Source organism: Caretta caretta, chromosome 13 (genome assembly GCF_965140235.1).
Source record: "Caretta caretta isolate rCarCar2 chromosome 13, rCarCar1.hap1, whole genome shotgun sequence".
Lineage (NCBI taxonomy): Eukaryota > Metazoa > Chordata > Testudines > Cheloniidae > Caretta > Caretta caretta.
This window is the reverse complement of record NC_134218.1, coordinates 3,513,871-3,537,036: the sequence shown is the minus strand read 5'-3', so window position 1 is coordinate 3,537,036 and position 23,166 is coordinate 3,513,871. Positions and strand designations below refer to the sequence as shown.

The following is a 23,166-nucleotide window of genomic DNA, read 5'->3' as shown; positions in this document are numbered from 1 at the left end:
TGGATATGGAGAAAGACGATCTCCTCTGCTCTTCTCTTTCCAGGTGAAGAAGACATCGACCATGGAATGGACAACACCCGTTTCTTCTTCATCGTCCTCTGACTCTCATTTGGTTCTGAGAAGTGATGAGAAGCAAGAAGGTGCACATCAGACAGCACTGTAAAAGTCCTCTTCAGTCTGAGGACAGTCTCTGAACAGAAGCAGAGGATGGAGCCTGTCTCACAAATTTAAGTACCAGATCCAAGTTTGAAGTTGAATCCAGAATCAACCAGGGTTTCAGAGTCAGAACCACAAATGCCATGTCAGAGTTGGATGGAGCCGATAAAACTGACGTACAGAATCTGGCATTGTTAACACTGGCTGTCTTCTCCCTCATCTTCTTCCTCAGAACAGGTAAGGCTGGAGCCGATCATGTGGCTCCAGGATCTTCAGCAGGAAGATGGCCTTTTAACATGAGTGGTGCTTTCGAAGCCTTGACAGCTTTAACAGAAGGATCCGGAGACTGAACTATTGAAGATCCCAATGTTCTGGGAACCTTTAGGCAGCTTAGTCTTGCTGGAGGAAGCCTCAGGAGCTGAAACTGATCTCTTAGGCTTCAGATCCGATGACCATCTGGAACCAGAGGATTTAGCAGCTAAAGCCTCCATAAGCAGAAGCACCTGCAGTCTATTCTACCTGTCTTTGCATGCTCTGAGCATGAAAGCCCAGCAAATGGAACACCCAGAAGGAGAATTACCTTCAACCCAGCACTTCAGACATCTAATGTGGTCATCCAATGCCAGGAAGACAGCTGAGCACAAAGCACATCTCTTAAATCCCAGATTATTCTTCTTCTACTGTTCCACAATATAATGAAACCAAACCTACCAACTCTCCTTAACTATCTACACTTATTACTTAACTACACTGCACACTAAGAACAACAACAACTAAAACTATCAAAGGAGGAAAACCCCTGGATCTGAATGGCCTGGAATGGTTCACTTCTGTCTGCTGCAGCAATTGGAAGGAACTGAGGTGGTGGAGTGCAGTGCCCTCTTATATAGTCTTGCCCTCAGAACATTCAAAAGTATTGAGGGGAAGGGTGGGGTGAGGGTGTGAGAACATGCGCTCTAATAGGCAGTGCTTGGAGAAGATTCTACTGTTAGGTGCCACAATACTCATAAGTGGGAATATGCAGGGCCATTTGAAGAACTATTAATTCTTTACCCCAATCTCTCAAATCCAGTCTCCCCACAGCCATCTCCCAGGCCTGGTCCCATCCCTCTGTTTCCCATTCCTCCCAGGCTCCCCCACCAACTGCCTGACCCAGTCATCTGCCCCCACTACCAGATCTGGCTTATGTCCTCTGTACATTCAAATCAGACAGCTGCCTCCTCAGTGGTGCCTGGGTGCCAGCATGGGGGTGGGGGAGAGAAGGAGGGCATCAAGAGCACAGGAGAGGCAGTCTCCCTGCTCTTACTTCTGATGCCTAGCCCACAGCAGTCTAGACATGTAGTTTTAGGGAAGTCCTGCTTAGTCCTGGGCTGGAGAATGCCAGATTCTGTATGAACCTTCTGAGTTTTTAGCTGTGAAGCTCTACTAAGCAGTTGTTGCAATTGTTCAAAGACTTACAATTTGGCCGAATTTGGGCAGATTTTCACAGGGAAGGTAAACAGCACATCCCTGACATAAAGGCAAAATCCTCTGCCAAATTTCAAGATCCTGCTGCAAAATATATGGACACAAGAGCTTCTTAAAGTAAAAGTCATCAGAATTTTTTTAATATGGGCAAAACAATGTACATTTCCCTAACATCATTCTGAGAAATGTCTGAATCATTTGGGCTGAAATTTTCCACAAAATTTAGCCTGATGCAGACACCCAGCATGTAAAACTTTAGCTTGAACAGTTTGGCAAAATTTGGCAAAGTTACGAGCAACTGAAAATAGAGGTCTTACAATGGGAAGTGTCAGGCAACCTTAATAATAGGCAGTGCTACCAGACCCACCAATAATAAAATCATGGTCCAGTGTTAAAGCAAACTTCAGAGTGAGAAATCAAGTACTCCAAAGTTAGGAAATTTGAAAAATTCCAAAAATTGGGCAGGATTTGCCACTATACAAAGCATTCTGAAGCCTGAGAGTATCCATGTCAACACACAATAAAACATGGTTGTATCACACATGAAACTCTTTCGGAGACCAGTAGCACATGTAATGTATCAACAAATAGAAAGTGGTTGTACACTCTGAAATCTGTCATTATATTTTATGGTTCAATCCAAGTCAATAACTGATTTAAAAAGCATCTAATGGCTAAATCCAACATCATACCCGTAAAGTGTTCAATATTGGAAGAGTTCTTTTGCTCCACCTTCTTTCTTCACTGTCTTGATCATTCCTCACCATATCCTGTATAGGAGATTAATACAAGCATTAGATGTAACTTATAAAAATCACATGCCAAAATGTATAAATAGGGGCATAGCGAGCAGATCGAGGGACGTGATCGTTCCCCTCTATTCGACATTGGGTGAGGCCTCATCTGGAGTACTGTGTCCAGTTTTGGGCCCCACACTTCAAGAAGGATGTGGATAAATTGGAGAGAGTCCAGCGAAGGGCAACAAAAATGATTAGGGGACTGGAACACATGAGTTATGAGGAGAGGCTGAGGGAGCTGGGATTGTTTAGCCTGCAGAAGAGAAGAATGAGGGGGGATTTGATAGCTGCTTTCAACTACCTGAAAGGGGGTTCCAAAGAGGATGGCTCTAGACTGTTCTCAATTGTAGCAGATGACAGAACGAGGAGTAATGGTCTCAAGTTGCAGTGGGGGAGGTTTAGATTGGATATTAGGAAAAACTTTTTCACTAAGAGGGTGGTGAAACACTGGAATGCGTTACCTAGGGAGGTGGTAGAATCTCCTTCCTTAGAGGTTTTTAAGGTCAGGCTTGACAAAGCCCTGGCTGGGATGATTTAACTGGGAATTGGTCCTGCTTTGAGCAGGGGGTTGGACTAGATGACCTTCTGGGGTCCCTTCCAACCCTGATATTCTATGATTCTATGATTCTATGTTAAAAATGGGACAAGTATTTTAGCTCACTCATTTAAATTTCAACACTTATTTACATCCCTACCTGGGGTAAACTTCACTTTTTAAGGCTGTAATTTTTTTTTATGTGGCCCGTGTATTATCTATTTTGACAATGCCTAACCACATCAGAGATGTAATTAAGTGTGAAGCTGGGTATTTTGGTAGTTGTGTAGGAGACAGTTGGGGCTTTTGGCACCTGTGGAGTACTAGGCTGTGAGGAATTGTAAAAACATTAGCTAGATATTGCTACTCAGATGGGCTCAAATCTTGTTTAACAGCATTTTACTTACTATGCGAGCTGCCACATTGTCTTCAGTGGGGTTACTTGCAAAGTAAGGTGCTTATCAGTGTGAATAAGAGTATCAGAACCTTTTAAATATTTTGCTACTATTCATGGGCCAATCTGGCATTTAAAATGTTATCTTTGTATTTTGGAGTTAATGCCCTATTAAGATGAATGGGGTACTTCACACCACTCATAGCTACTGTTTCAGGCTGCCTGCAGACTCAAGTTTAAACTTGGTGCAAGTTTTTAAGATTTTCTTCACAACCATTAAGGTCAGAAACATTTTTTTAAATGAAAGCTTACATTTTGCAGCAAGGAGTTGATTTAAGGCAAATTCTACAATGCTTAAATGGTGGAATACACGGGGCCTTGATTACCAAACCAGGGTTTCATATTTGTGCAAATTTTGACACCCACAGGAAAAACCTGACAAACATGAATTCTACATTTTTAAAATAAATAACTTCTGTATTAATTTTTATTTGAAATTGTGGAAGGATATTGTTTTTACTGGCTTCATCCTCTCCATACAGAAAGGAGTATGTACTACCAGTCTTTAATATCTCAGTATTTTTACAGTAACTAATTTTCCCACCCTATGGGCAAGGCACAGACTTGTGTTCTGCAAGAGTGATTGCAATGCCTCCACAATCTCCAATGGAGAGTCGCAACTACCAGATTCATAGTCAGTGTGTATGCACAGACTCCGCCCCAGCTTGTTCCCAACCTTCACCTGCACCAAACTGTTCAGAGTCTCCCTCTGTGGTGCACAAAGGATATAGAGGTCCCTCTATGTGACAGCAACACCACACCCTTCTACAGTGCACTACAGCAATTGCTTAAAAAAAGAGCAGAATGTATTGTAGGACCCACCATATTGCTGTAAAAATATAAACTCTACATTACAGCAAAAACCTCAGATTAAAACAAACAAAACAAAGACATTTTCTAGTTTTGCTTAGGACAGTAAAGGACTTTATAATGTCCAGGCTGATGTTACTAAATATGAGGGAGATCTGAAATTCTAATCTTGATAAAAATGGACATACCATGTATCTTTTCCAGCACACATAAATAATGATTAGGTTCAATTTATAAGTAGTTTATAAAGAATTAATAAGTGAAAAGATATTTTAATAAATGGTTTATAAATTGGTATAGCATCCAACAAGTTTGCTTATAAACATGGTTTATAACCATCTATAAGACATTTTACTAATGTATTTAAAAACATCTATAACACAAGCTACTCATGTCTGTAACATACTTATAACATCTATTAATTATTTACCAGCTCTCTGAAAATGGAAACTTAATATAAAGCATGGCTAATAAATACATGCATTGGTTCTTTTACATTTATTGAAGGTGCTTACTATAGCCTCATCAATTTTATTAGCATCCTCATTTCTGCCATTCTGTAATGCCAACACAAATGAATCATCAGTAATAGTTCTCTCAGTTTCTGTATGAGCTGACTCTTGCAGGTAACTTGACTCTTCTATTATCAACATCTCTATATTAACAAGAAAACAAAGTTTAAAATGAAATTACATTGAATCTCAAAAATCAACCACCATTGACACCTAACGATCATGGAGGATAAGAATCGAAATGAGTGCTGAGCAGAGGAGCTACGTACCCAAGGGTACTTTGGGACAAAAAGCTAGTGGAAGAGTTTTCTTGGAAACATTTAAAGACCGACCTTTCACTTGCAGGAAAATTTTACAAAATAAATGACTGGTTAAGAAGCAGACTTTTTTACCATGGAATAAACACTGTTTTCCACTGCAAGTATAGTTCTCTCAACACATCCTACAGTGAAATTCGGCAAGTGACAATATCGCATTCTACTCAATGTAAAGTATAATGCTGGTTGTCACATTCTCAAATTAATAGAGGAGGAATAAATAAGAAAAGGGACCAATCCCAGCATTGGAATAAAAGGTGCAATTTCTGTTGTTTTCTCTGCACTCATTTATGCCAGGACTGAAATTGATCTAAGGTATACTAGTGCCAAAAAGAGGCGGGATGGCTGTATGTGCTGAGAGAGCTAGTCTATGGTCTCAGAGTAACAGCCGTGTTAGTCTGTATTCGCAAAAAGAAAAGGAGTACTTGTAGCACCTTAGAGACTAACCAATTTATTTGAGCATGAGCTTTCGTGAGCTACAGCTCACTTCATCAGATGTCTGTAACACTTCTGTCCACGCTTCCTTTTGCTTGTTTGGTTATTATGGGTAAGCATACTTAGCAAGCAGCCATCATACAGAGGTGGATTAATGTGTATGTGATACAGGCTGGGTATGACGTGCTGTTTATTCACTACCATTGGGCAAACATTAAAGTATGCCTATAAATTTTTATAATTATGCCATGAGGCTGCTCAAAATGAACTGGGTGAATCTGGGTCTGAAAATCTTTTTAAAAAGAGACAGAGTACATTGCTAAGTACTGAGGAAGAATAATTGTGGATATAGGGGTATCCTAATCTATTCCTCTAACTAACTTTTTGACAACATTACAGATTGTTTTCTCTAGATGAATTGAAAACCAAAATTGGGTGGAACACCTGTAATAAAGAGTTTCCAGAAGAAACGTGTCTCCTTCTGGATGTTCCACAAAGTCTCAGTCATCCAGAATAGAATAGACCTAAATATCTGTTTTGGGACAGTGGGCTATTATTGATCAATCTCAGAATAAAATGAAAGCCTTTTTTTGTTTCAGTGGTCTCCCAGATAAAGAGACCCTCACAAACCTAACACACCACCGGGAGAAAAACAAGTCTGCTAACAAATGTACTATGCCTCTTATTCTTAAGCATTTTTTAAACAGGGCATTGAAGTATTTATAAAAGCAAAATATGTATTTCTTCTTTATAATTAATTAGGGTTGTCAAGCGATTAAAAATTAATTGCAATTAATCGCACTGTTAAACAATAATAGACTACCATTTATTTAAATTTTTTGGATGTTTTCTAGATTTTCAAACATACTGATTTCAATTACAACACAGAATACAAAGTGTACAGTGCTCACTTTATATTTTTTTTATTACAAATATCTGCAGGATATTACAAATATCTGCAGGATATTGCAGGAGATAATGCTGCCCGCTTGTTTACAACGTCACCTGAAAGTGAGAACAGGCGTTTGCATGGCACTGTTGTAACCGGCATTGCAAGATATTTACGTGCCAGATGTGCTAAAGATTCATATGTCCCTTCGTGCTTCCACCACCATTCCAGAGGACATGCATCCATGCTGATGACGGGTTCTGCTCAATAACAATCCAAAGCACAGTGGACCGATGCATGTTCATTTTCATCATCTGAGTCAGATGCCACCTGTAGAAGGCTGATTTTCCTTTTTGATGATTTGGGTTCTGTAGTTTCCACATTGAAATGTTGCTCTTTTAAGACTTCTTAAAGCATATGCCACACGCTGTCCCTCTCAGATTTTGGAAGGCGCTTCAGAGTCTTGAACCCTGGGTTGAGTGCTGTAACTATTTTTAGAAATCTCACATTGGTACCTTCTTTGCGTTTTGTCAAATCTGCAGTAACAGAGTTCATAAATCAAACAACATGTGCTGGGTCATCATCTGAGACTGCTATAACATGAAATATATGGCAGAATGAGGGTAAAATAGAACAGGAGACATACAATTCTCCCCCAAGGAGTTCAGTCATAAATTTAATTAAGCACTGCTTTTTTAATGAACATCATCAGCAATGGAAGAATGTCCTCCAGATTGGTGGCTGAAGCCTGAAGGGGCATACGAATTTTTAGCATATCTGGCACGTAAATACCTGGCAATGTCGGCTACAAAAGTGCCAGGCGAATGCCTGCTCTTACTTTCAGGTGACATTGTAAATAAGAAGCAGGCAGCAGTATCTCCCATAAATGGATGTAAGCAGAGTCAGGATGAGCTCCACCCTGACATCTGGTGGTAGGTGTGGCAAGTTGTGGAAAAGAACTTCAGGGGCTGATCTCATTTGCATAGGCACACCCATCCAACCTAGAATGAGGCCATAGCTGCCCAAATGGTCACTTTGGCTGCTGTGGGATCCCCAGTGTCTCTGTTATTGGGGCAGGAAGATTAAATTGTTATTACCCTGATTATGGGAACTGTGCTTGGAACTGTACTGGGCCTTTTGTTATGATGGAGGGACTCGCCATCAACTAAGTAGCACTCGCTAGGCAAGGGACATGAGTTCCAAAACTCTGTGAATTGAGAGAGGCTGGGGACAGGTATTTATACTTGGTGGCATGGGCCCCCTGGTGAGGGCCTTACATGCTAATTGCACTTAGAATCATAGAATCATAGAATATCAGGGTTGGAAGGGACCCCAGAAGGTCATCTAGTCCAACCCCCTGCTCAAAGCAGGACCAATTCCCAGTTAAATCATCCCAGCCAGGGCTTTGTCAAGCCTGACCTTAAAAACCTCTAAGGAAGGAGATTCTACCACCTCCCTAGGTAACGCATTCCAGTGTTTCACCACCCTCTTAGTGAAAAAGTTTTTCCTAATATCCAATCTAAACCTCCCCCACTGCAACTTGAGACCATTACTCCTCGTTCTGTCATCTGCTACAATTGAGAACAGTCTAGAGCCATCCTCTTTGGAACCCCCTTTCAGGTAGTTGAAAGCAGCTATCAAATCCCCCCTCATTCTTCTCTTCTGCAGGCTAAACAATCCCAGCTCCCTCAGCCTCTCCTCATAACTCATGTGTTCCAGACCCCTAATCATTTTTGTTGCCCTTCGCTGGACTCTCTCCAATTTATCCACATCCTTCTTGAAGTGTGGGGCCCAAAACTGGACACAGTACTCCAGATGAGGCCTCACCAATGTTGAATAGAGGGGAACGATCACGTCCCTCGATCTGCTCGCTATGCCCCTACTTATACATCCCAAAATGCCACTGGCCTTCTTGGCAACAAGGGCACACTGCTGACTCATATCCAGCTTCTCGTCCACTGTCACCCCTAGGTCCTTTTCCGCAGAACTGCTGCCTAGCCATTCGGTCCCTAGTCTGTAGCTGTGCATTGGGTTCTTCCGTCCTAAGTGCAGGACCCTGCACTTATCCTTATTGAACCTCATCAGATTTCTTTTGGCCCAATCCTCCAATTTGTCTAGGTCTTTCTGTATCCTATCCCTCCCCTCCAGTGTATCTACCACTCCTCCCAGTTTAGTATCATCCGCAAATTTGCTGAGAGTGCAATCCACACCATCCTCCAGATCATTTATGAAGATATTGAACAAAACCGGCCCCAGGACCGACCCTTGGGGTACTCCACTTGATACCGGCTGCCAACTAGATATGGAGCCATTGATCACTACCCGTTGAGCCCGACAATCTAGCCAGCTTTCTACCCACCTTGTAGTGCATTCATCCAGCCCATACTTCCTTAACTTGCTGACAAGAATACTGTGGGAGACCGTGTCAAAAGCTTTGCTAAAGTCAAGAAACAATACATCCACTGCTTTCCCTTCATCCACAGAACCAGTAATCTCATCATAAAAGGCGATTAGATTGGTCAGGCATGACCTTCCCTTGGTGAATCCATGCTGGCTGTTCCTGATCACTTTCCTCTCATGCAAGTGCTTCAGGATTGATTCTTTGAGGACCTGCTCCATGATTTTTCCAGGGACTGAAGTGAGGCTGACTGGCCTGTAGTTCCCAGGATCCTCCTTCTTCCCTTTTTTAAAGATTGGCACTACATTAGCCTTTTTCCAGTCATCCGGGACTTCCCCGGTTCGCCACGAGTTTTCAAAGATAATGGCCAATGGCTCTGCAATCACAGCCGCCAGTTCCTTCAGCACTCTCGGATGCAACTCGTCCGGCCCCATGGACTTGTGCACGTCCAGCTTTTCTAAATAGTCCCTAACCACCTCTATCTCCACAGAGGGCTGGCCATCTCTTCCCCATTTTGTGATGCCCAGCGTAGCAGTCTGGGAGCTGACCTTGTTAGTGAAAACAGAGGCAAAAAAAGCATTGAGTACATTAGCTTTTTCCACATCCTCTGTCACTAGTTTGCCTCCCTCATTCAGTAAGGGGCCCACACATTCCTTGGCTTTCTTCTTGTTGCCAACATACCTGAAGAAACCCTTCTTGTTACTCTTGACATCTCTGGCTAGCTGCAGCTCCAGGTGCGATTTGGCCCTCCTGATAACATTCCTACATGCCCGAGCAATATTTTTATACTCTTCCCTGTGTGGAAGAGTATAAAAATAAACTTTCTCCTCTCTCCACTGTGGAATATCAAGAGCTAATGTTGATTCCATTAGGAGTCTAGTTACAGGCTGCTGAGCTGAATTCACTTTGGGCTAATGGTGCACCAGTGCTAAGGCTCCCCTACTACAAGCTGAAATCACAAAAGAGCTAAAAACTGACTAAGAGCTGAAATCACTGAGTGTTGTGTTAAGTAGTGGGGTAACCTGAAGATATATTGGGGAGCAGTTTGCGGGATGGCTGGAGTGGCTTGTGGACCAGCTGGTGGAGCAGTTCATGGGACGGTGGGGGCTGCTTGTGGGACGCAGAGCTGAGCGGAGCAGTTTGTGGACTGGCTGGTGGAGCGGAGCGAAGCCCTATGGAGCTGTGGGGCAGTCAGCTTCAGATCATGTAAGGTGCCCCTTACCTCTCCCCCCCCACCATTCTCCACCCAGGTTGGGAGGTAAAACTCTGCAGATAAACTTTCAAACTCTGGGGCTGCCCTGACCAGAGACAGAGACTTTTGGGCCATTGGACTTTTGGGACTTTGGGTGACTTCGGGTTGCTGGACTCAAGAACCCAAGGGAAAGGACATGCCCCAGTTTGCTTGGGGTGGGTTTTTGCTCATGGGTTGTGTTATGAATCCTGTTCGTGGTGTTTCCCCAACATAATGCCACATTGTTTCTCTCTGTTATTAAAAGGCTTTTTGCTACACTCAGACTCTGTGCTTGCGAGAGGGGAAGTATTGCCTCTTGGAGGTGCCCAGCGAGGGTGGTATATATTTGTCCCAGGTCACTGGGTGAGGGCTGGAGCCGGTTTTGCATTGTGTTGTTGGAATGGAACCCCTAGATACTGAACCCGGCCCTTGTTGCTGCCAACTCTGATAGGCAGAAGGGTTGCATGTAAACAAACTTAAAGTTTGTCTTAGTGATTGGCTGAACAAGAAGTAGGACTGAGTAAACTTGTAGGCTCTAAAGTTTTACATTGTTTTGTTTTTCAGTGCTGTTATGTAACAAAAAAAAATCTACATTTGTAAGTTACACTTTCACAATAGAGATTGCTCTACAGTACTTGTATGAGGTGAATTGAAAAATACTTTCTTTTGTTTATCATTTTTACAATACAAATATTTGTAATAAAAACTAATATAAAGTGAGTACTGTATACTTTGTATTCTGTGTTGTAATTGAAATCAATGTTTGAAAATGTAGAAGAGCATCCAAGAATATTTAATAAATTTCAATTAGTATTCTATTGTTTAACAGTGTGATTAATCGTGATTACTTTTTTTAATTTTTTGAGTTAATCACGTGCGTTAACTGCAGTTAATCGACAGCCCTATAACTAAGATAAATGGTTAAGTGAGTAACTAGTTTTCTTAAGCTTTCTTGCCTTTCTGGTTTGTCCAGTGATGCACATTGAATGTTTTGTGTCTGAAACACTAAATAAAATGTGTGAGTTTAAAACAAAATATTTTCTGGTGGTTAAATAATAAAATCAGTTGAGACAAGCAGAATTATAAAAATCTCACCTGTAGTCTCTCTCTCTTGTCTTGTTTCTTCAGTTTCAGACTCTGTCTGTATACCTTGTCTTCCAGTTTTAAAGCCATGATACTTAAAGCAATTTGAAAACAACTGTAAAAACAAAGATTTGTTTCTTTTTTATATTTCTAGAATGTAACTTCAGATTAATAACTAGCAACAAAACATAGCAGAAAATACAAGGAAATGATGGACAGTTACTGTATATTAATTGCTTTAATTCCGAATTTAGAGACACTGACTCAGACCCTGTTAACCAATTTTGCAGAGATTCTCTAAATCGGGGTTCCCAAACTTCATTGCACCACGACCCCCTTCTGACAACAAAAATTGCTACGTGACCCTAGGAAGGGGGACCGAAGCCTGAGCCCGCCCGAGCCCTGCCCCTCTGATTAGGGGGGTAGGGTGAGGCCTAAAGCCAAAGTCTGAGGGTTTCAGCCCCAGGCAGGAGGCCTGTAACCTGAGCCCAACTGCCCAGGGCTGAAGCCTTCAGGCTTTGGTCCCAGACAGTGGTGATTGGGCTTCAGCCCCTGGCCCCAGCAAGTCTAAGCCAGCCTGGCAACACCATTAAAACGGGATCACGACCCACTTTAGGGTCCCGAGCCACCATTTAAGAGCAATTGTTCTAAGTGAGAAAGTGGCAAAGCTAACACTGGGCTGGCTCATCTCTCCCTACCAACCCCCTCACCACGCCAATAATGAAACCCACTGGAGAGGGATAAGGGAAAGAAAAATCTGTGAGGTTATTCACATGGGAGTTTCTCTCATATAGTTGTGGGGGGATGATTTGTCTCTATGTGGAACAGGGTGTGGCTCTGTCCCTAAACCTTGCAGATCTGAGGGATCTGTATGGATCCAAAGGATTAACAAGAGGTTGGGGCCATCTGCATGGACACCTGTGCCTAAACACCTGCTCTTGCACTCCAGTGTCCTCTTCCAGAAGCTCCCCTGGAACACTCTTATAGGGAGGGGTGACCCACTAAAGAGGTGCCCCATATAAAAGGTAATACAGCCTACATAATCTCTGTGGGGCCAGTAGGGGGACACTATGTGCTTCCTTTTGCATTACTCCCACCCAAGTTGGGCTCTCCCAGCAGTCTTCACCCCATCATGGACCCTGAACCAACAGAAGGTTGTCTGGAAAGTCCCTGAAATCATGGGAGAGGGAGCAGGGAACAGTGCCACAAAGCAACTGATACCTCCCTCCTGTGGAAAAGAGGTGAGGATCCATGCCTGGAAGGTTCTTCCATGCATGATTTGACCTATTTTTCCAGCCAACATCCTTCAGAATAATAAGAAGACAGTGTTCAAGAGATTCTTGTCTTGCAACGTGCTAAGAGATGTAGACATAGCTGGATACAGAGATAAGTTTTAGGTCAATGGCACACTAGTAAGTATGTTATTATCAAAAAAGATGTAGTACAGTGTCTTATTGCAATTAACAAATGAAGGTTTTTACTTAAAATTAAAAATTAAAAACATAGGTTAAGATTTTGAAAGCAGTGCAGGGGATTTTGCTACACAAAGACATGTATCTAAATCCCCTGCACTGCTTTGAAAATATTAATAATTATATTTCATGCAAATAGTCTCATTGGTTTCAATTGCCTTCCTCTAAAATAGTTAATAAAAGGGAAAATTAAAAACATTTCAAATAAAAGTATAAAAACAGGTATACCACAGGCTTCTGGTTTAAATATACACACTGTTGTTCAGGATTCACAATATACTTCTTCCTTCTGCTTTGCTTCAACATTTGTCTGACAGAAGTATTCTTGTGATAATGTTCTATTCCAATTACTTTATTCCCATTATACTGAAAGACTGAAGTCTTTTGTCTAACAGTCGATGGAGCAAGATAGTGACAGCTGTTCACTGTACCATTATTGAATAGCTGAATTCTGATTGGCTTAGAGAAATGACTTGTGTGCTTCAGATAAGAGCTTAAAGTACAGTTTTGTTTTTTTTAAAGCATGTTCTACTTGTAACCAGATGAAGTTTTGTTTTAAATCAATAAATAAGTAGCCACCACCAGTGATCTGATTAGCTGGCACTATTTCCATTTGGTGCAACTGAAAACATGTTTCAGTAATTAAAATGAATGAAATGACAATTTCAGAAAAACTGGACATGTCTACAGATATTTAAAACAATTTTAACACCATTTCTCTGTAAGACCTCTTGCCTTATAAGACTGTTAAAATGTTCTTTCTAACATAAGGCTCTTACTACAACAGTACAGTGTCAGGTCAAGTCACACATTTTTCCTCAAGCTGATCTTATTTGGCTCTACAAATTTAAAGGTTAGTAATTTTTTTTCTTGGAATTCATTGTTCAAAACTAGGACATCCTAGAATATAATTCCTGCTCAATTATATTATATTAATAAAACAATAATCATAATACATTTGTATTTACTTGGTAGCCTGAAGACCTCAGAACACTTAAAGAAAAAACAAACAAAAAGCACTTTGAAAACTACGGGTGGAAAGCACTATATAATATTTTTATTACTATTATAACAAACAATCATTGCAGAAGGTCAATATGGTCTAGTACTAATTACAGAGCAATAAATCAGAAAAATAATAATGTACCAGTGTGCAATCAACGAAGTGCCTATATGTGAAATCACAAACATACGCTCATATTTCTATGCCCTCTTGTACTGGTTCTTGGAATTTTGAAGATTAAGGGCCTGAATTCTAGAGATGGCAGACTTTTCTGTAGAAGCAAATACCAGTAGATACAAATATAGTCATCAGATATCCAATTACCTGAATTTCTGTACAATTAGATAATTCAATTGTTAATATTTTCACCTGCAGTTTATTGGACACACAGTTACTTGGGCACACAAAATTAAACCTGAAAAATTGGAGACCATCTCTGATAATCAGGTCCTAAATATGCAACAATCCCATCACTTATATGGTAATGTTGTAATAGCATACAAAGGCATAAACCTTTACCATTTGTAGCTCAGCATTAATCAAAGGCTGTGTAGTACGGGACAGAAGTTTATCCACTCCTCCTGACTTCTTCCATATCATCAACTTTCTTGTGGGGGGTGCAAGATCCAACATAGTAAGAGTATCCATGCTGTTGCTAAGCTGTTTGTAAATAGTACTGCTGCTGAGCTCCTTCACTACATCAACAAGCAACTTCCTCTTTCTTTTAAAGCTCCTTCTCCCTATGACAACTAAGCATAAGAAACATTCACAAACATGGACGTTTATCTACTTTTCTGATGGACGCTTATCTATTACTATACTAGGGTGCTGGGTATCACAGGACACAGCTGAAGTAAACTATGCTATTCAAATTGAATTCTTTTTTCCATATTTTCATTGTTCAGCATGTTGGTGTCAACATCTGAACAGGAGCTCTCCCTTCCTCATAGTTCTGATGACAGCATATACTGTACCAAGAGTGTGGAATGGGGAGGGGCTGGCTTGTGATCTTCTTAAAGCAGAGATTTGGATATTAGGCCACCCTGACATTGCTGACCTTCCCTTTGTGGGCCATTTCCCCCACTTTACTTCCAGTCCACAACTCTCTTCGTAAAACATTCTTGCAGCAACTTAGAGGGCATTTTGTTTATTGCATGTGTTCTGGTAACACTCCTTGAGAGGCTAAAAGTATTGCCTTCATCTCCCACACCCCCACATCCTGAGGTCAATCTTTAAGCTAAAAAAAAACAGTGTCAATACAGCAACCACCAGCCAAACAATAAGGACATTTTGACTACAGTTTAGAACATTTTCCTCTAATTTCTTGTTGAATTATGAATATATACGAACAAGTTCTGATGCTTTAAAACTTAAGCATTAATATAATAGTTGGAATAAAAAGGACAGGCTGGAAATAGTTTAGAAAAAAGTAGAGTGAACTGGAGAATTACATTGACAATGAGGGGACCATTTCACCAAAAGTTTTCAGAAAGACAGCCTCTTCATTTTTTTGGGAATTCTGCACACTCTCAAGTTCAAATACCTCTAAGTACAGGAAGATTTATGAATATTGTACTGAAAAAGCTGTAAAGTAATGGTTTATTTAAGTAAGAGGATATGATTAAGTGTGTGAGAGACAGACAATATACCTCAAAAGCTTGTACCTTCCACCAACAGAAGTTGGTCCAATAAAAATATTATCTCACCTCCCCTCTCTCTCAGGTATTGTAAAGGCAGTTTACTCTACTGAGAAGATAGCAAGGCAAAGAATCACTAACATCCATAAAAAATAGTATTTTAGAATTAATGTCTGTTTTTGTCAGTTTTAACCCTTTAAGAGGTTGAATGAGGAGAACACCAACACATGGAGACACACATATATGTATCTCAATAGTCATTTGGCAGGAAAATTGGAAAATGTAAGCATTCTAAGGTTTAGTTTCAATATGAATGGTGCGGGTGTTTATTTCATAACATTCTTTTCCATTGTATCATTTTATGTATTTGATAACACCCACAAATGTACCACATGAGTTGGCCAGTGGATGAAACAAATTACACTTTCATTTCCTGTATCTCCAAGGACTGAAGATATCTCTTCAAGACTTCCAATTTTAATCTTCTTGAATGAACTGACTTTGAACACCTGTTAATCACAGTAATGAGGAATTTTTTTCCTTTTTCAATATCTTAGGGAAATCTTTATGTTTAAGTAAAATTAAGACCATGAAAAAAAGCATTAAAAGGTTGGAAATCTGAAGATAAGACTGTCATTCTATGCATAAAGAATTGTTGATGTTCCAGAGAAAACTGTTAAAATTCATTTCTATACAGAATGTTTTCCAACCTTAGGGTGGAATTTTCAAAAGCACACAAGGGAATTAGGAGCACACATTCAATTGAATTTTAAATCAGACCTAGTTTCTGAGGAATATTTATGAACATGCAACACAGAGATAACAATTCATCTGAGAAATTAAAGTGTGACTTGACCCTAAAAAGTGACCATAATAATAGCATGACTTCCAAAACAAATCAGATCAATTTATAAGTAAAAAGATGTTTTTTCTGACTGCAAACCCTGAAAATTCATCCTGGAATCTGAAAGTCAATGTTGGTTCTTTCTGGCCACAACTCACAAACAAAGATTCTGCAACTGGAATTGAGTTAACAATTCTGTTGATGGTATATAAGCCAGAATTGAATACAGTTCACTCTCCTACAGCAGTATTGGTTTTGCATTGCTAACAGGAGTGAAAAGTAATAAAACTTATTTTAGTAAGTGGAGAAGACTGTGAATACACATTGGGAGTGGATCAGTTGAGTAAGAAAATGCCCTTTTTCCATAGTCACTTTTCAGAATAGAACTGAACTTTGACAGCAGGAACAGATGAAATGTACGTAAATAAAAATAATCTCTGACACAAATATCCTTAGTAATAATGAGTGAGGAGAGTAAAGCAAGTCATATAACTAGAATAATTTTATATAAAATGCTTTTCAGGGTTTTCCATGCAGCAGGAATTGTAATCTTTGCATGCACCTAACAGGAAACTGATTGAACTCTGACCTGTAGCATCAACTGGGTCAAGTGTAAATCCTTCTTTTTCATTTGTCAACAGTGTAGTTTCACTCATCTGGTGGTTTTCTTCTGGATGCATAGAACCTACATAGCTGGAATTCACTGTAAAACACATCCCACAATCCAATAAAAATAATTTAATTAATTCATTTGGTATCAAAACACAAATATTAGAGTTAGAAAAATGAGGGTAAGTCTTAAGGTACAACCGAATTTTTTTTCTCCCTGAAACTAGCTTCTAAAACAATACTTTAATACTAATATTTTGCACTCTGCAGTTTCTTTCATCATAGGAACATAGGACTAGAAGAGACCTCCTGGGTCATCAATTCTAGTCCCCTTCTATCACAGGTATCCCCATCAGGTAAACCCATACATAAATTTATCAAGCTCCATCTTAAATCTCGATATTTTTTTCCCCCGGTACACCTACTGGAAGGCTGTTTCAGAACCTCACTCATCTGATGGTTAGAAACCTGCTTCTGATTTTCTGCCTAAATTTATTCATAGCCAGCTTATGCCCATTTGCTCTTGTGCCAACACTGTCCTTTAAAAAGCTTAAATAGCTTTTCTTCTTTCCTTGTGTTTACCCTCTTGACGTATTTATAAAGAGCAATCATATCCCCTCTCATCCAAGGAGCTGATATCAAACTAAACCTCACAACATCCTATGAGGGAGAAAAAAGGTATAATTTAAAAACATGTTTCTATCAATGTCGAGTTACAGACACAGAATTCCAAGAATTAATTATACCTGAAAGGGGAACAAAGTATATAAGAAAAAAGGAAAACAGAACCCAAGGCAGCAACGAAGCAAAGGATATGATTCTGATCACATAATGCCTGCATAACACTAGTATTGTACATTAACAAATAAGTGAAGTGCTGATTTAGGTAATCAGAAGGAACAGAAACATTACAGACTCACCCACTACATTATCATCAGGAAGCTCCTGTGACAAAGGAACTTCTTCCTCCATGTCAAGAATGTCATAAATTAGGCTATTTTGCTCAGTCCTCAGCAGATTTTCTTGAAAATAAAATGCATAATTTTAATCATTCTAAGCTTTAGTGGTAATAAAACAAATGATCCAGCCAAATGTTACTATTTAAATATTAGTCTTGCGTTTAAAGCAAGAGACTGACTTAAACAAGTCTGAAGATTTAGAATTAAAGCTTTCTTAATACAAAACAATGTGTATAAAGGAGAGAATTAGACTTAATTTTGAATTTTCTGCCTTTCACCTGTGAAAGTATGATCTTTAATGTTGTTTAAAAAGTTTTTTTATATATAACTTCCTTATTCTAAAAAACAAACAAAGCCCCAAACGTGTTCTAGCTTATACACAGCAGGAATCACCAAAAGCTAAATAAGTACATTTCAAAATTAAAACTAATCTGCACATTATCATATTTTACAATACCCTATGGTATATCTACTACATTAATACAAATGTAAATTTACATTTCAATTTAAAAAGCTATTAAGTCAGTCAACAGGGTAGTCATATATAAAAATGTTTTAAAATAGCATTATTTATGCAATAGGCCAGCAGAATCCATTATAATGAATTATTTAGAAGGAATTATATAGAGCTCAATCCTGCAAGATGGTGTGCATCTCTTGCGAAATCAATGGGAGCTGAGGGTGTTTGGCTAATAAGAAGAGGTGTGCAGCATCCTGCCAATGAGGCCCCAGTGCTTACAGAGAGTGCTTTATAATTAGTAAAATTCTATGTGAAAATGTCAAAATTGATTAACTCATATTACAAATTTAATCACTTACAAGACAGCTGTTTGTAAACAAACTATTTTGAGATAAATAAGCAAAAAACACCACCATACTTTGGTAAAATGTCTATTATTTTATATTTTTACACGTCTTGCAAAATCATAATGAAAATTTAACAAACCACGCACAAAGTGTACTTAGCTGCTCTTGCTATTATGAAGAGGACGAAATTAAAAAAAAGTTTATGATATTTTACTTCTTGTCAAAAAAAATATTTGGTTTAAGTTGGCATCTATGTTTCTCCCCTGAAAGTTAAAAATAATCATTTTTTTCTTCTTCCAGCAGTTTAAAAAAAATGTACATACCAACTTTTATCCAAGTTTTTTTTTATAGTTTCATTATTAACCCTTAAAATAAGGGGTTTGTATGTAAATTCTAAGACCATTAATTATAGCTGTTTACAGTGCTGGTCCTTCAAAACGGCAGGCATAATGACACACTTGACTTGCCATTAATTTCCAAATATTTCTTTTGAGAAAAGTATTTTGTTGTAGTACAACAGGAAAGGCTGTAGTTCTAAAATGTTTTTGCTTGGATATAGATGCAAAAAACACAAGCGGAGGAAAATGGACTGAAACCAGTTTTAAGCATAAATTTCAAATGATGATTTACTTGTGATGTTTTATTATGGAAGCACCACTTGCAGTGATATAGTAAAGCCAGAGCTGAGTTTTGCACTTAAAGCAGCAATTCAAGTACTTTGTTACGTATGAAGATACAGCATATCCTTCCCAAAACTGCTGTACTTACTCTTTGGGAACATAATTAATTTTCTCAGAATTTACAAGTAAATTGTTAATTAGATTAAGTTAAAATTAATTTAAAAAGAGATCCTCTAAAAATATGGCATACAATGTAGGGCTCTTTAATTGTCCTGAATTATCTTAATAACAGAATAATACAAATGATTCAGACTTTATTTACAGTTAAAACTCACTCCATAGACTACATCTGAAGACTTTATTTTTTAGGATTAATGGTAATTTCTCCCTGTTTATTCTTTATAGCTGAACATTTCTCCTCAGCAAGGGGATAACAAATAACATTCCATTACAATGAATTCTGTCTAGAACTGCCCTCTTTCATAATGGCTGCCATCCCATTTTTCTCAAGAAGACTCTGGACATAACTTAAGACATAACTTGTCCACAGTTAGGTGATCATTTTGAGAAGGTCACCTATTTCCCATTGTTCTCAGTGGGAGTGTGGCCATACAGTGCTCTTAACAAAAAAGATGGGTGGCTTCACTCTTCCTGGGAACAGTGGAAAGTAGCGGTCATTTTTAAATGGGGTACATTAACTGAGGGAAGACATGGCCTCAGTCCTGCGTTGAAACCATTTTGAAAATGGGCAATTCTATGTAAGTTTCACTGAAGAAGATTCTTATGTACAAGCTTGTGCTGATGGAGAGACTTTCACTGGTAAAAAAAAAAATGACAAAAAGTGACAATTAATGCTAAACATTTGTTTTCAAAAGCAAACTGTTGCACCACATCTACTAAACAGAGACGACAGAATGGGGAACCAGGGGTATAGTGCAGGAGAGGATCAGTGGGGAAGGGGAAAACTGGTTTGTGTGCACACATATGCATGTGCTGGGAAATGTGGGGTGAAGGAGAGAGGGCCAAGCAGGTGACACAATGAGGTGAAATAAAGAAAAAAACCTAATGTGTTTTAAAATATCACTTTAATTGAATCTGGAACCAAAACCACTAAAATGCCTTAATCAAAATCAAATGGTTATTGCTTGGTGTCACGAAAGGGCAAAGTTAAGACTGTCTGAATGCCCTAACTGTGCATTTCCATACCTTAACGTGTTTGAATTTCTTTTAAGTTTAACCTTAACTCTCAATTTTCTGGTTTTATAATGCCTGATTGTGGGATAATTGCACATTCCCAAAATATATTTTACCCCAAACTGCTGATATGTACTCTCACCCTTAATTTCATTTTAACGGAGTTTTGGTCTGGGATTATATAAATGAGTTCAGTTTATTATTAAGTAGTGAAAAACTAAAAATGCAAAGGAAACACACAGTAAGTTTCAGAAAAAATGTTTTCAAATACAAGTTCTATTTTTATTTACATTTTGTGTAGGGTTTTTACAGTAAAAATACTTTAGATAGAATTGATTGGACTGTGTTCATCTATGACAAACCATACCAATCATATCCCCCGGGACATCTTCATCTCCAAAACCATCGAGTTTGAATCCATGTGTGTCGTCACGTAGTATAGATTTGTCTCCAGAGAGGCTCACTGAGCTCTGATCAAGCAAGAGACTATTAGTACTGATTAATTTGCCATCATTGAAGAAGCTATGTCCTCTTAGTATTTCGGTCTCCTCACCTGAACAAACATATATAATTACTGATAACTCCTTATGTCAATACAGTTGAAATACATATATGTCAATTTCCTCAGAATTTTAGAAAATTCTCAAAATGAGGTTGCATTACAGAACAAACAATTTAAGCTAGTTCAGTAAAAACACAAAATATATTAGGCTATATCTACATTGCACACCTTACAGTGGCACAGCTGTGCCGCTGTAAGGTACGCAGTGTAGCCGCCCTTTGTCGGCAAGAGAGAGCTCTCCTGCGGACAAAATAAAACCACCCCCAACAAGTCATGTGTGTGTGTTTTTTTCACACCCCTGACCAACTTTACCAACGAAAGTGCAGTGTAGACTTAGCCTTCGGCTTGATTTTCCTTTACATTAAGGCCTCTTTACATTCCTCTAGCAGAGGAGTGGTTGTGTTAGCTGTTCAAGTGTGATCAGCGATCGGGCTTTAATCTGTATTCTCTGATGGGCCAGCCAACTCAAGTGAGAGATTTTTGTGTGTGGACGGGACTTGGGTTGGGGTTGGGTAAGAAGTCAAGTTAACTCTGCAGTTAACACAAGCCTAAATTGCATATATTATGTTTCCACTCACTTAAAGGGGCGGCAGCGTAAACAAGAATTGTGCCCATTAAGTTTTAAGGCACTTATTGCTCATTTCAAAGCCCACTTTAACCAACAGGTGCATTTCCATTGACTTCTGTGGTCTTTGGATCAAGCCCAAAGAGAATAAGTAGACTCAGCAATTACAACAAGCAAACAAATCCTTCATATGAGTAAAAATAAGCTTTATGAGCTTGCATACAGTAATTAAATCTTAAAGTGTAATTTTATAAATCATTATCAATGTAAATGCATTTGCTTATGAAGTACAAATCTAATAAATTAGAAAAAATGGCGGTAAAAATTCTTACAAATTTTTCAAATTCTAATTTATCAGCTGTTCTCACCAAAATTCCCATCACTGGAAAGCATAGTCCTTCTATAATCTTCTGGAAGTGTGATGTCTTCAGGTCTGCTCTGATTCAAAGTAAAGTGTTCAGCAACATCAATGGCACTAATGAAAAATGTAAAGATATAAAAAACAACATGAATTGACATTGGCCATGTTGCTGCATGGCAAAAAGCTTGTAACCAGAGGGTCCTCAAGCCTCATATGTTTTTCTTTAAAGACAAAAAGCAATAAATTACTAATTTTTAAGACTCCAAAACACCCCAGCTGATGTCAACTCTTATTCAGGGAGAAAGGCAATCTCCCAGGTAGCCAGAGCCCAAACCACTTAGGGCTTTACTGATTAAAACTGACACTTCTCATTGCATCTAGAAGCTAAAAGGAAGACAGCATAGCTACTGGAAAATAGATGCTATATATTCCCTGCATTTGATACCTCAAAGCAAGCAGGCAGCTGCCTTCTGTACATGCTGAAGCTTCTAGGTAATCTTCAAAGAAGTTTGCACAACCCATTAAATAATCTAGTCATGAAGTCACAGAGGTACAAGGACTGTGGTAAGGTCCACACTAGAGAGAAAAGCATTTAGGGTAGTGGTTCTCAAAGCCAATCCACTGCTTGTTCAGGGAAAGCCCCTGCCGGGCCGGACCGGTTTGTTTACCTGCCGCATCAGCAGGTTTGGCCGATCGCAGCTCCTAGTGGCCGCAGTTCACCGCTTCAGGCCAATGGGGGCTGCAGAAAGCAGCGCGGGCCAAGGGATGTGCTGGCCGCCCTTCCCACAGCCCCCATTGGCCTGGAGCGGCAAACTGCAGCCAGTGGGAGCCGCTATCGGCCGCACCTGCGGACGCGGCAGGTAAACAAACCAGTCCGGCCCGGCAGGGGCTTTCCCTGAACAAGCGGCAGACTGGCTTTGAGAACCACTGATTTAGGGTATATCTTCACTACCAACGTTAAAGCACTGCTGCGGCAGAGCTTTAATGTGGCTGTGTAGTCATGGCACCAACACTGGGAGTGCTGTAAAAAACCCACCCCCACGAGGGGAGTAGCTCCCAGCGCTGGTGCACTGTCTATACTGCCACTTTACAACACTGAAACTTGCTTTTATTCCCACCCCCCTGTGCAAGAAAGTTTCAGCGCTGTAAAGTGGCAGTGTAGACAAGGCCTTAGCCTAATGCACTTAGACAGAGGAGCTCCTGGCTATTAAAACTACCTCCGAATCCAGGAGCAATTTGTAATCAAGATATACCCCATGACTGCAAACTTGCTTGACAGGGGAAAACATCATCCCTATCATGTTCTATAAAAACTTATTTTTACCTACCAACCACACCTTCATGTTGTCCAACTTCAGCTTCTATCAATTACATACAAGTCCCATTTTCTGCCAGATACAATGTCACATAATGGACTCCTCAATATAGCATATCATCTGTAAATTAAAC

General features: G+C 39.5%; 1 protein-coding gene across 1 annotated transcript in view; it reads right to left on the bottom strand.

The window, feature by feature from the left end:
• Positions 1 to 23,166, bottom strand: part of RAD21L1 (RAD21 cohesin complex component like 1) — a 34,134-nt gene that overhangs the window by 3,991 nt on the left and 6,977 nt on the right. Inside the window, exons 4-11 of the mRNA XM_048820111.2 lie at positions 21,725 to 21,831; positions 20,597 to 20,782; positions 17,570 to 17,671; positions 16,630 to 16,743; positions 14,079 to 14,308; positions 11,097 to 11,199; positions 4,735 to 4,874; positions 2,316 to 2,393 (exon numbers count right to left, since the gene is read on the bottom strand). Of these exons, the coding sequence (XP_048676068.1) occupies positions 2,316 to 2,393; positions 4,735 to 4,874; positions 11,097 to 11,199; positions 14,079 to 14,308; positions 16,630 to 16,743; positions 17,570 to 17,671; positions 20,597 to 20,782; positions 21,725 to 21,831 (1,060 nt within the window). The remainder of the gene's footprint in view (positions 1 to 2,315; positions 2,394 to 4,734; positions 4,875 to 11,096; positions 11,200 to 14,078; positions 14,309 to 16,629; positions 16,744 to 17,569; positions 17,672 to 20,596; positions 20,783 to 21,724; positions 21,832 to 23,166) is intronic.